The 13,819-nt window shown below is 44.2% G+C and overlaps 1 protein-coding gene across 7 annotated transcripts in view; it reads right to left on the minus strand.

Annotated features, from left to right (window-relative positions):
* The window catches only part of DOCK3 (dedicator of cytokinesis 3), a 194,701-nt gene that overhangs the window by 149,626 nt on the left and 31,256 nt on the right, over positions 1–13,819 (minus strand). For all 7 annotated transcript variants that reach the window (XM_080671830.1, XM_080671836.1, XM_080671834.1 and 4 more), the window contains exon 2: positions 2,596–2,679. In XM_080671830.1, the coding sequence (XP_080527956.1) occupies positions 2,596–2,679 (84 nt within the window). The remainder of the gene's footprint in view (positions 1–2,595; positions 2,680–13,819) is intronic.

Raw genomic sequence — 13,819 nt, forward strand, 5'->3', positions numbered from 1 at the left:
AGCACCAACTGCAGTCCAACAAAAAGTACCCTTCCAACAAGAGGCTGCGAACTTTCCATTTCAAAGGTGTAGCATATACTTCTCTGACAGAAGAAAAAATGCAAATTTATTTACCCCCACGCCCAAGCCCAGGATAATGGCCACACAGAAAGCAGAGACAGGTAGATGACAAGCACAAATCCTCAGCAGGATATTGGCAAACTGAGCTAGCGATACAGTAAGAAGATCATAAACCATGAGCAAGTGGGATTTGTTCCAGGGTTGCAAGGCTGGAACAGTATCTGCAAGTCAATAAATGTGAAACACCACATAAACACGATGAAGGATAAAAACCCAATGATCATACCGATAGATGCAGAAAAAGCATTTGATAAAATTAAGCACCCATTTATGGTAAAAACTCTCAGCAAAGTTGGAATAGAGAAAACATACCTCAACATAATAAAGGCGATATATAAGAAACATCATACTCAAAGGGCAAAAACTACAAGCACTTCCCTTAAGATTGGGAACAAGACAGGGCTGTCCGCTTTCACCACGCTAATTCAACTCTAGTGGCCCGGTGCACGGATTCATGCACATTGAAAGGAAATCAATTCCTCTGGTGAGGGACTAATGCAGGTGGTCCCGGGTGGTGGCCGGCAGAGTGGACTGGGCAAGACAGGCCAGACCCCTGGCGCCAACCTCCCGCGGCCTCTCTCCAGCCAGCCACACCTGGGCCAGTGCTGCAGCTCAAAGGGCGTCTGTGGAGTGAGCAGGTTCCCTCTGGCAGGTGGGGTCCCTTGGCCTGGCCTGCAGGGATCAGGCTGAAACCGGCTCTCCGACATCCCCCAAGGTGTCCCGGAGTGAGAGAGGAATCGCAAGGAATCGCGAGGAATCAGGCTCCCTCCTCTCTGGTTCCGAACCACTGTTGCCAAGTGACCACAGCTCAGCAGCTCCTGCATGGAGCGCCTGCCCCCTGGTGGTCAGTGCATGTCATAGCTGCCGGCCAGTTGGACAGTTGCTTAGCCTTTTATATATACAGATAGTACTGGAAGTCCTAGCCACAGCAGCAGAAGAAATAAAAGGCACCCAAGTCCGGCTGGTGTAGCTCAGTAGTTGAGTGTCCACCTGTGAGCCAGGAGGTCACAGTTCAATTCCCAGTCAGGGCACATATCCTGGGTGCAGGCTTGATCCCCCGTGGGGGGCCTACAGGAGGCAGCCGATCAATGACTCACTCTCATCATTGATGTTTCTGTCTCTCTCTTTCCTCTCTCTTCCTCTCTAAAGTCAGTAACAATATATTTTTTAAAAGTTAAAAATGGAACTGCGATTCCACTTCGGTAATTTATCTGAAGAAACCTAAAACACTAATTCAAAAGACTACCATTTACAACAGCATGGATGGAACTAGAAAGCATTACGTTAAGCAAAATAAGTCAGTCAGAGGAGATACATGTCACATGATCTCACTCATTTGTGGAGTCTAATGAGCAACATAAACTGATGAACAAAAAGAGATCCAGAGACATAGGAGCATCAAATAGACTGTACGACCTACGAGGGAAGGCGGGGGGTGAGGGGGTGAGGGGGTAAGAGATCAACCAGAGGACTTGTGTGCATGCACATGAGCATAACCAATGGACACAGACAGTAGGGGGTGGGGTGAGGGCTTGTGCTTGGGGAAGGGGGGGGCGGGGGAGAGGTCAATCGGGGGTAAAAAGGAGACTTACGTAATACTTTAAACAATAAAGAATTTTTTAAAAAAGACTATATACACCTCTATGTTCATTGCAACGCTAGTTATAATACCCAAAATTTGGAAGCAGCCCATATGTCCATCAATAGATGAGTGGATAAAAAAGCTGTGGCACATTTACACCATGTAATACTTCTCGTCTGTGAAAAAGAGGGAAATCTTACCCTTTGCAACAGCATGGATGGACCTGGAGAGCATATGCTAAGGGAAACAAGCCGGTCAGAGAAAGACAAGTACCATATGATTTCACTCAGATGTGGAATCTAATAAACAAAATGAACCAACAAGCAAAATCCTGACAGACTTATAGACAGTAGGCTACCAGTTGTCAAGGGTGGGGTAGGGGTTGGGGACGGAGTGGAAGAATTGAGCAAAAAAGAGAAAAACTCGTGGACATGGACAACATATGATGACTGCTGGGGGGAGGATGGCGGAGGAGGGTTTGGGAAATAAATGGTGATGGACGGAGACTTGATTTGGGGTGGTGAACACACAATACAGGTGATGTGTGTGGAACTGTGCACCTGAGACCTGCATAATTTTGTTAACCAGTGTCACCCCAATAAATTCGATAAAAATTTGATAAAATAAATAAAAATGTTTTAAAATATCAAAAGGAAAATGGATGAATTGTCACTATACACAAGAATATCGCAGATACACTCTTGGCAAAAGACTAATTCTAACAGTTATATGAAAATAGCTTGTACCTTTATGATGAGCAAAAATCAGGGGGGATTTTATAATAGTATATTATAATGTAGCTAATTCCAGCTCAAAACAATTGCTTATAATGTCACCATACAATACTGCCCCAAAATGACCCCTGTTTGTATGCTTTATAGGACCATACTTACCTTCACATTTTTCAAGAATCTGCACCGTTTCTCCTATTTCTAAGACCAACCCTTGAGGAACAGATCCTCGAAAACTGCATGTCACTAGAAAAACAAGGATAAACATATCAATTAGCATTTTAAATACTGAGATAGGGTCAGTGTCCCTGAAATTAAGCACTAAATTTTCTTAAATATATACTCTCCCCTCTTCACTAATTCCCCTCTCAAATATGTAAGCTCCTTTCAATGTTATCAATATTCTGAAAGGCAAGATTAAGTAGATCAGGACAATGAAGTACATCTCAGCAAAATTACTATTCCTGAGCGGTGTGTGCATGTGTCTGAAAACATTTCTATAAATAGTCTCTCCCTCAGCATGACCTGTTTGTACTTTTGGGGCAAGTATGTACCAATTACTTAAGAAAATATTAACAGTGGAAGTTTGTCATCTACTATAAATAGATATTTTACAAAGATTCACTAAATAAATTTGATTATTCTTTGAGAAACAGAATATCCGTAATAAAAATAGAAACAAAGTAATGAAATGAAAAGCAAATGTATAACAAAATCTATAGATACCAATCAAAATCCCGTCTTTTAAATTAATAAACTGATTCTAAAATTTATATAAGACTACAAAGAACCAAGAATAGCCTTATAAATATTAAAGGCCTTCTATTACCATACATCAAGATTGATCAGGAGAAAATATCAATATCAGCAATCAAAACATTAAAAACAGCCCTGGCTGGTGTTGCTCAGTGGTTACAGCATCAGCCCATGCACTGAAGGGTCGCAGGTTCAATTCCAGATCAAGCCACATACCTGCACCGCAGGTTCTGGGTCTGTGCAGAACGCAACCAATTGATATGTCTCTCTCTCTCTTCTCCCTCCTCTTCCACTCTCTCTAAAAATTAATGAAAAAAAATCTTCTAATGAGGATGTAAAAAAAGGCCACATTAATGTCATTAATAATCAACTTACATAAAAAATTATATTACAAAAAATTTTATACCAACAGATTTGAAAATTCAGACTGGACAAATTTATTTTTTTATTTTTATAAAAAATAAAACATTAAAAACTGACAGAACAGTTAAAAACTTCATTAGTTCTATATCTATTATAGAAAAGTGAATCTGTAAGTCCCACAAATAAAATATAAGTTTCTGATTACTTTACCGATAAATTTGTCCAAACATTTGAGGAAAAAACACCAATCCTTTCAGAGAACAGGGAAAAGGGATTTATTTTGAAATCAGGGCAGTAATAAATCTGACAAGCGCATTATAAGAAAGGAAAGTTACAGGCCAATCTCTGTCATAATCATAGAAACATACGATTGTTTCTTGCTGGACGAAAAGAAAACAGTGAAGCTCTTAACAAACATGTAAGATGGCATAGCCCCATGGATGTAGAAGAATCCAAAATGATTCGTTCTCCCCACACTGCTTAATTTCCACAAGCAAGACTTTTACTGAGTGGGTAGGTAGCAGGCTGGGCAGGCTAGAAAAGAAGAAAGAGGTCTTTGTAGTTTCAGGTACTTAAATACCAAAGTCCTGCTAGAAGAAGAAGCCTACACCACATGTACAACAAATCACATTCTCAAAATAATCAGCACCAGGGATGAACTTAAAGTAGCTGATGGTAATACCTAGCCCCATCCCAGCTCAAAACATCCTATTGTAGAAAAAACATACCTTCTCTGGGGAAAATGATACTCCCTATTGTTCTTAACCAGACCCACCACTGATCCAGATGTTGATACTGGCGTAAGAGAACTTTAAATGACTAATGTCAATATATTGAAGAATTGACAAAAGATTAATAAAACGACAGATAAAAGTTTTTAACAGAGAAATGAACTGAGTAAAAATGGAAATTTAGAACTGAAAATTAAATTCCATGCCTAAAGAAGATGCAGGCTCCATCCCCAGGAGGGGGCACGCAGGAGGCAACCTATCAAAGATGTTTCTCTCTCTTCAATGTTTCTATCTCTCTATCCCTCTCCCTTCCTCTCTCTCTAAAAATCAATAAAAACATATTTTTAAAATGAAAAAGGACTGATTTCAAATGGTCTAGACAGCACTTAGATCATTAAACTCGCCTCCTCCAATCCATCAGCGTACCCCCTTTCCTCAATTCAAGGAAATGACTGTAAGTTTATCCTCTGGAAGAGCAAATGAATTTTTACTCTGGACTGGGTAACACAAAGCACATCTGAGAACCAGGGAGAAGTACCGGTATAACAACTGGAGGGTGTGTGCACACAGAAAAACAAAACAACACTCCAGCCCTCTTCCAACTCTGGGTGCTCAGAACTCTGGTATCCAAACTTTTTACCCTTCAGGCATTCTCATGCTATTCATTTAGAATTAATGGAAAGAGCCCCCAAGTACCCATATATTGGGAACAAAAATAAACTCACACTAAAGAACATATTGTGAAATTTGGGAACATTGTAAAATCTCAGAACCCTGGGAGCAGAATTATGGTTCTATTAATAAGCTTCCAAACAGAAAAATAGATTGCACCGAAAAGATGAGGAATCACAGACTTTTCAATTCTAACAATGCAAGCCAGAAGACAATGGAACAATGCCATGAAAATGCTAAAGGAAAATGATTCCTAAAGAATTAGGATAAAATTAAGACATTTTCAGACATGCAATTCCTCTCCTAGTCACACACCCTAAGAAAAATATACATGTATGCCAGGAGGCAACACAAGAAGATTCATAACAACACTGTTCTTAATAACAAAAGAGGGAAAATATAAATATCAACTGACAGAAAAATAGATTATTAAAATACAATATATTAGACCTACACACAACTGTTGAATCTTATATTTACATTAACTTTTTAAATATTAACTTATTTATTATTTTCTTAATCCTCACCTGAGGATATTTTTCCATTGCTTTTTAGGGAGAGTGAAAGAGAGAGGGAAAGACAGAGAGAAACATCAATGTGAGAGAAACACATCGATTGGTTGCCTCCTGCACAAGCCCTGACCAGGGCCAGGCCTAGGAGGAGCCACATTAACTTCTTATTTTTAAAATTATAAGTTGAGGTTCTGGAAACCAAGATGGCGGCTTAGGTAAACACCTAAACTGCTGCCTCGCACAACAATATCAAAACTACAACTAAAAGACAAAACGGACACCATCCAGAACCACAGGAAAGCTGGCTGAGTGGAAATTCTACAACTAGAAGAAAAGAGGAAAGCACATTGAGACTCAGAGGAGCTGCAAAAGGCTGAGGTACGGAGACTTGCACACAGAGAGGACGGGCGGCTGTGTGCACGGGCGGCTGAGTGCGCGGCTGGGTTTCTAAAGTGGGAGGGAGAAGGAAGCTCCCAACTGCACTGACCTCCAGTCCCGGGCGAGATGCTGGGAAACCAGACTCGTTCGGGGGGAATCTGGACGGTCAGGAAAAGAGAAAGCACACTGAGACTCGGGAGCTGCAGAAGGCAGAGGTTCGGAGGCACACGCGCGCAGAGAGGACTGACTGCTGAATGCACAGGAGGCTGAGTGCACGGCTGGCTTTCTAAAGCGGGAGGGAGACAGAAGTTCCCGACTGTGATGAACTCCAGTTCCGGGAAAGTTTCTGGGAACCACGACTCATTTGGGGAGAAACTGGACTGTCTGGCAGCAGGCGAAACTCGAGGGCGGCTTTCTCTCAGAGGTGCTTGCAGCGATTACCGAGGGACACTGAGACCCAGGGGCCTCATAGGGCAGGGCTGACGGGAAACCAAGGCTGTCTGCTCAGCCCTGAAACTCCGCCCCATCCAAGCTGAGCACAGAGGCTTTTGCAATTTTGCAAGTCTTGTCTCATATGAGTGTCTCCAGCACAGAAGTGTTCCCAGCGTAGACACAGCTGATCCTCACAGCCAATTGGCCTGGAGGTCAATTCCCCCCAGTGCTACCAACAACAATCAAGACTTAACTATAACAAGGCTGAGCACACAGTCCACAAAGGGGTGCACCAAGAGTGTCCACCTCAGGTAACTGGGGAGGCTGAGCCACTGTGCCCTAGAGGACACCTACCACACAAAGCTACTCTACCAACTCAGGGAAGCAGCAAAAATGCAGAGACAAAGAAACAGATCACAAATGAAAGAAATGGAGGAAAACAAACGACTGGATATAGAGTTCAAAACCACAGTTATAAGGTTTTTCAAGAATTTCCTAGAAAAGGCCCATAAATTTAACAAGACCCTCAAGGGTATGAAAACGGACCAACTAGAAATTAAACATACACTGACTGAAATAAAAAATATTATACAGAGACCTAACAGCAGACTAGAGGACCGCAGAATCAAGTCAAATAGTTGAAATACAAAGAAGCAAAAAACACTCAGCCGGAAAAGCAAAAAGAAAAAAGAATCCAAAAACTTGAAGATAGTGTAAGGAGCCTCTGGGACAACTTCAAGCGTACCAACATCAGAATTATGGGGGTGCCAGAGAAGAGAGAGAGCAAGATACTGAAAACCTATTTGAAGAAATAATGACCAAAAACTTCCCCTACCTGGTGAAAGAAATAGATTTACAAGTCCAGGAAGCACAGAGAACCCCAAACAAAAGGAATCCAAAGAGGACCACACCAAGACACATCATAATTAAAATGCCAAGGGCAAAAGACAAAGAGAGAATATTAAAAGCAGCAAGACAAAAACAGTTAGTTACCTACAAGGGAGCACCCATACGACTGTCAGCTGATTTCTCAACAGAAACTATGCAGGCCAGACGGGAGTGGCAAGAAATATTCAAAGTGATGAATAGCAAGAACCTACAACCAAGATTACTCTACCCAGCAAAGCTATCATTCAGAATTGAAGGGCAGATAAAGAGCTTCACAGATAAGAAAAAGCTAAAGGAGTTCATCATCACCAAACCAGTATTATATGAAATGCTGAAAGGTATTCTTTAAGAAGAGGAAGAAGAAGAAAAAGGTAAAGATAAAAATTATGAACTAACACATGTCTATCAACAAGTGAATTAAAAATCTGATGAACAGAATAAACTGGTGAATATAAAAGAATGAGGGGCATAGGAAGGGAGTGGACTGACAATTCTCGGGGGGGAAAGGGGTGTGGGAGGTGTGGGAAGAGACTGGATAAAAAGCGTACACCTGTGGATGAGGACAGTGGGGGGGAGGTAAGGGCAGAGGGTGGGGTGGGAACCGGGTGGAGGGGAGCTATGGGGGGAAAAAAGAGGAACAATTGTAATAATCTGAACAATAAAAATTTATTAAGTTAAAAAAAATTATAAGTTGATTTTTTTCTTTCAGTGTATAGTTCTATGAATTTCAGCACATGCATAGACTTGTGTTACCACCACCACAAACAACACTCAGAACAGTTCCGTCCCCGCCTCAGAAAACTCCCTCCTGCTGTGTGTTGAGAGTCACACCTCCCCCCTTCTCTACCATGGCAACTGATGATTGGCTTTCTATCACTATAGTTTGTCTTCGGGAGAATGTCATTAAAGTGGAATCATGTTTCAAACTTCAGGCCCAGCATAACCCCTTTGAAAGTCACTCAAGGAATGTAGCGACAGTTCATTCCCTCTAACCACTGGGTCGCAGCACTCCATCCTCCGGCCATACCGTACTTTGTTTGCTCACCCAGATCCGCCAAGGTGAGCGCCGGGTGACGAGATGTGGGACAGTCACTACCAAAGGCGCGGCTCACTGTCCATCGGCGGGTCTGCTTCCGTAAAGACTGTTCGAGGCTTTGTCCGTTCTCCTATTATCTTACTATTGAGTTTTGAGATTACAAGTCATTTGCCATATAAATGTTTTACCAATATTTGCTGCAGGACTGTGGTTATCTTTTAGGTTTATTTACTGTGTTTTGAAAAGTAAAAGTTTTTCATGTTGATTAAGCACATTTCATCAATTTTTTTCTTTTACAGTTTGTGCTATTGGTGTGCTATTTGTGTTGAGGAAATCTTTGTCTAACCTTTCTTTATTTTCTTCTAGAAATTCAATAGTTTTAGCTTTTATGGTAAGTCACTGGCACATTTGAGGTTAATTTTTCTGTGAGAAAAAGGTTGTTATATCCAGCCAGTGAATTTTATGTTTCTAATACTGTATTTTTCACTTAGAGAATTTCTATGTGGTTTCATTCTATTTATCTTACTCCCATGAAGTCTCTTTTTACTCACGTAAGCATACTTCGTTCTACTTCAGTGAAGACATTTGTAATGTTACTTTAAAATGTTGTTTGCTAATTCCACGGCTCATCTAAGGCCACATGCGGCTGGCTGCTTTCTTTTCTCTCTTGTTGCTGCCTCTGCCCGGTGATCGTGGACCTGTCTCCTTGTCATTGTTAATTTAACTCGTGAAGATGAGCGTTCCTGTCGCGGAAGCCCCATTTCTTCCGTCAAAACAGCATTCTCTGGGGACGGAGCTGCACACTCAGCTCCAGGCCGTGCAGGTCAGTGTTGGCTGGCTGCAGTGAGCTGGTTCGGAGCATGCCAGTTCAGGACCGGCGAGAACTGTGGACACAATTCCAGGCCACTCTCTCTCTGTCTTTCCCTTTCATGATTTCCAGGTTCTGTTGAGTGGCATGATCATCATTATTCTAGCTCCCCCAGCCAGAAAGACTGATTTTCCCACCGTCACCCCACACCTTACTAAAAGCTATGAGAACAAAAACATCCTCTGCACAGTTCTCTCCTCAGAGTGTGTACTCCACCCCAGAGTCTCGGTGGTGTCTGTTCACTCTGCAGGCACGTTAGGTCGCTCATTTTTTGTTGCTGCTGTTAGTCCTCACCTAAGGATATTTTTTCCATTGATTTTTTTAGAGAAAGTGAAAGGGAGGGAGAAGAGGGGGAAAGAGAGGGTGAGAAAGAAAGAAAGAAAGAGAGCGAGGGAGAAAGAGGGGGGGGGGGGCATCGATGTGAGAGACACATCGATTGATTGCCTCCCGTATGTGCCCAACCGGGGCGGGGGATCAAAGCTGCAACTGAGGTATATGCCCTTGACCAGGAATAAAATCCGAGACCCTTCGGTCTGCGGGCCGATGCTCTAACCACTGAGAAACCAGCCGGAGCTGATTTTTTCATTATGTTGAAATATTATAGTTTTGTAAAGGCAATCATCAAGAAGGGTCTCACTCTGTCATTATTGAAAACAGAATCCCTGGACTGCCAATACTCTTGTTTTTTAAAGAGGCATCATGAATATTTGTTTCATTACCATGCTTTACTACCTATATGTACATTACATATATTCCTTTGTGTTTATAGTTTAAGAATTAGAACTTTAAAAAAAATAAAGTTACTGTGGGAAATGTTTTAAAATATTCTGTAGCCCTGGCCAGTGTGGCTCAGGTGTTGGCTGAGCGTCGTCCTATGCACCCAAAGGTCGCTGGTTCAATTCCCAGCTGGGGCACATGCCTGGATTGTGGGCTCCATCCCCAGTAAGGGGCATGTAGGAGGCAGCTGACAGATGTTTCTCTCTCACATCAATGTTCCCTCTCTCTCTCTCCTTCCCTCCCGCTCTAAAATCAATAAAAACATATTAGAAAATAAATAAATAAAATATCTTGTAATAGTATGAATACAGAACAGTGGAATGAAACTAAACAAACAGGTAAAGCTGGTTTCTTTGCTCATTTGGGAAATTGGTAAAATATTTCATCATCTATCATGAGAGAAATATAAGGTAAAAAGTCCTTAAAATTTTATATACAAACTGACATATCAAAAATCACCTTAGCAATCCGCCCTCCACATCTGCAGGTTTTCCTTCTGCAGATTCAACCATCCAACCATGGATCAGAAATCATCCCCTCCTCCCACTCCGGTGGTGTGGCCACGGTCCCTGCTGCCGGCCACCTGGATGTCCGGGCGCCCTATGGGGGCAGCGGGGACCACAATGACAGATTACGGCAAGGAGCGCAGGGCAAGCTGGAGGCTCTGGAGCCGCCTCCCGACTCCTTTGCAGTATCACCAGAAAACCCTCCCGGCTTCACTACCACTGCGACACCGGAGGCCAGAGAAAGTGATGGAACTTTCCAGGCTGCCCTCAGGGGTACATACAGTAAAAAGTATCCAGATGAAGCCCCCCCCCCTTTAAAAATATCCCCCCAGGAAAACCTGGAAGATAATGTGTCTCGGGCATTTGAAAGTTATTAGCATTACAGGCCGAAGAAAACCTTGCTATGGTGATGATCTTTACTTTGGCGACAGCTGTGCGAGAAAAATTAAACAAAACAGGAGGCAAATAAAAACCAGGAGAGAAGAGGAAAAGAAGCAAACTGACATACGGCATTCCTCCTCCAATTGAGAATTTAAGTTGGAAAGCTAAGTTTGATGCAGAACTCTAGAAATTTTTTTTAAATGAATGAAAGAGAAAGAACAAGCAGGAAAAATAAATTAAGTGGGAAGTAGCTATTTGAAACATCATAATCTTGACACATCTGATGTCTAGTTCTTGGAGGGCGCTGGGAACAATGTGAGGGTAGACGAGTCTCTGTTCAGGTCATGGATGAAGTGGAGCTGGAGGTGAGGATGCTCTGGACTACAATGCTCCTGCTGAGCCAGAGTGACTTCACCGATGAATGGGCTAACCCAGCCGTGGGCAAACGGATCCGGCCCGTTCGGCTGTTCTATCCGGCCCGCGGAGCCGAAAGAGCGGAGGGTTCTCTTGCTCTCCCCTCCACTCCTTTACTTTGAATTTATATTAGTTCACACAAACACTCCATCCATGCTTTTGTTCCGGCCCTCCAGTCCAGCTTAAGAACCCATTGTGGCCGAAACCGGTTTGGCTCAGTGGATAGAGCGTCGGCCTGCGGACTGAAGGGTCCCGGGTTCGATTCCGGTCAAGGGCATGTACCTTGGTTGCGGGCACATCCCCAGTGGGAGGTGTGCAGAAGGCAGCTAATCGATGTTTCTCTCTCATCGATATTTCTAGCTCTCTATTCCTCTCCCTTCCTCTCTGTAAAATATCAATAAAATATATTTAAAAAAAGAAGAAGAAGAAGAAGAACCCATTGTGGCCCTTGAGTCAAAAAGTTTGCCCACCCCTGGAACCCCATCTCCAAAGAGGGGTGACTGCCACAGTATCCGCGGCTATGCTAACAGGGTGTTGATTTTCCTTTCTTTTTTCTAAGAAAAAAATAATTTTCAGGAGGATATTCTTCTAATAGCGTTCATCATCGAACTTAAGAAACTGAACTTAAAATTTCAAATTAAAAAATTCTAAGAAAAATATCCCCAAAAGGTGCAAAACGCAAAACTTGAACCTTCCACATGCTAAGCACTCCGCTGAGTCCACAGAATTGAGTGACGTGCCGGCACACTCTGCTGTCGTCTGTATGCACAGATAGGTTACATGGTATCTATTTGGGGGGGGGGGGGGGGACTGAAACCAACCCCCTCGGATAATGAGAGACAGCTATCCGTAGGTTTATGGAGAGTCAAGTTTTACAGGGATTTTCAACAGCACAGGGCTCTGCACCCCTAACCTGCGTGTTGTTCAAGGGTCAACTGTATATCAACCGATACATGGAACCAATAAATACAAACAACAACAAAAGGGCCCATGTGCAGGAGCAACCAAAGGAGTAGATATCTGAAACAAACTTAGAAAACAGGCAAGACCTGACCGGGAAACAGACCTGAAGCCACACCGAAGGCACATGCAAACGACTGTGTGTTGATGTTTGCTTGTACAGTGTATACATACAAAAACATAAGGGACAACTGTGGGAAGAGTGAAGGACTGAGGGGCAAGGGGAACATCACAGGAGTGTGTAGCCATTTAGATCTTGGGACTTTTCAGCCATATATTAGCTATTCAAATACAGGGGTGGGCAAAAGTAGGTTTATTATTGTTTGTATGGAAAACAATACAATAATTAATAAATAATAATACAGGAATAAACTTTCATATACATACACTGTAAACCTATTTTTGCCTGTCCCAACATATGAATTAAAAGAAACAGTCAATAAAACTGTAATAACTATATATGGTGCCAGGTGGGCATTAGCATGATCGGGGGGATCACTTTGTAAATTATGTAACTGCCTGACCACTATCCTGTATTCCTGAAACTAATATAAAATAGCTAGTGGCCCGGTGCACAGATTCGTGCACACTGAAAGGAAATTAATCAGAAGAAATATCGTAATATCACCATTTGCCCTTTCTTTATAATAGAGGTGGAAGAAATTAGTGAAATGTCAGAGATGAAAGCCCGGGAGCCCTTGGGGGATGTCCACCTGCCAGCTTAGGCCTGCTCCCTGGGAGAGCGAGCCTAAGCCGCAGTCAGACATCCTTAGCGCTGCAGAGGAGGGAGGAGAGGCTCCTTAGCGCTGCAGAGGAGGGGGGAGAGGCTCCTTAGCGCTGCAGAGGAGGGGGAGAGGCTCCTTAGCGCTGCAGAGGAGGGGGAGAGGCTCCTTAGCGCTGCAGAGGAGGGGGAGAGGCTCCTTAGCGCTGCAGAGGAGGGGGGAGAGGCTCCTTAGCGCTGCAGAGGAGGGGGGAGAGGCTCCTTAGCGCTGCAGAGGAGGGGAGAGAGGCTCCTTAGTGCTGCAGAGGAGGGGGGAACAGGCTCCTTAGCGCTGCAGAGGAGGGGCGAGAGGCTCCTTAGCGCTGCAGAGGAGGGGGGAAGAGGCTCCTTAGCGCTGCAGAGGAGGGGGGAGAGGCTCCTTAGTGCTGCAGAGGAGGGGGGAGAGGCTCCTTAGTGCTGCAGAGGAGGGGGAGAGGCTCCTTAGTGCTGCAGAGGAGGAGGAGAGGCTCCTTAGCGCTGCAGAGGAGGGGGGAGAGGCTCCTTAGCGCTGCAGAGGAGGGGGGAGAGGCTCCTTAGTGCTGCAGAGGAGGGCGGAGAGGCTCCTCAGCGCTGCAGAGGAGGGGGGAGAGGCTCCTTAGCGCTGCAGAGGAGGGGGGAGAGGCTCCTTAGTGCTGCAGAGGAGGGGGAGAGGCTCCTCAGCGCTGCAGAGGAGGGGGGAGAGGCTCCTTAGCGCTGCAGAGGAGGGGGAGAGGCTCCTTAGCGCTGCAGAGGAGGGGGGAGAGGCTCCTTAGTGCTGCAGAGGAGGGGGGAGAGGCTCCTTAGCGCTGCAGAGGAGGGGGAGAGGCTCCTTAGCGCTGCAGAGGAGGGGGAGAGGCTCCTTAGCGCTGCAGAGGAGGGGGGAGAGGCTCCTCAGCGCTGCAGAGGAGGGGGGAGAGGCTCCTCAGCGCTGCAGAGGAGGGGGGAGAGGCTCCTTAGCACTGCAGAGGAGGGG

This window comes from Plecotus auritus (assembly GCF_963455305.1).
Source record: "Plecotus auritus genome assembly, chromosome: 6".
Lineage (NCBI taxonomy): Eukaryota > Metazoa > Chordata > Mammalia > Chiroptera > Vespertilionidae > Plecotus > Plecotus auritus.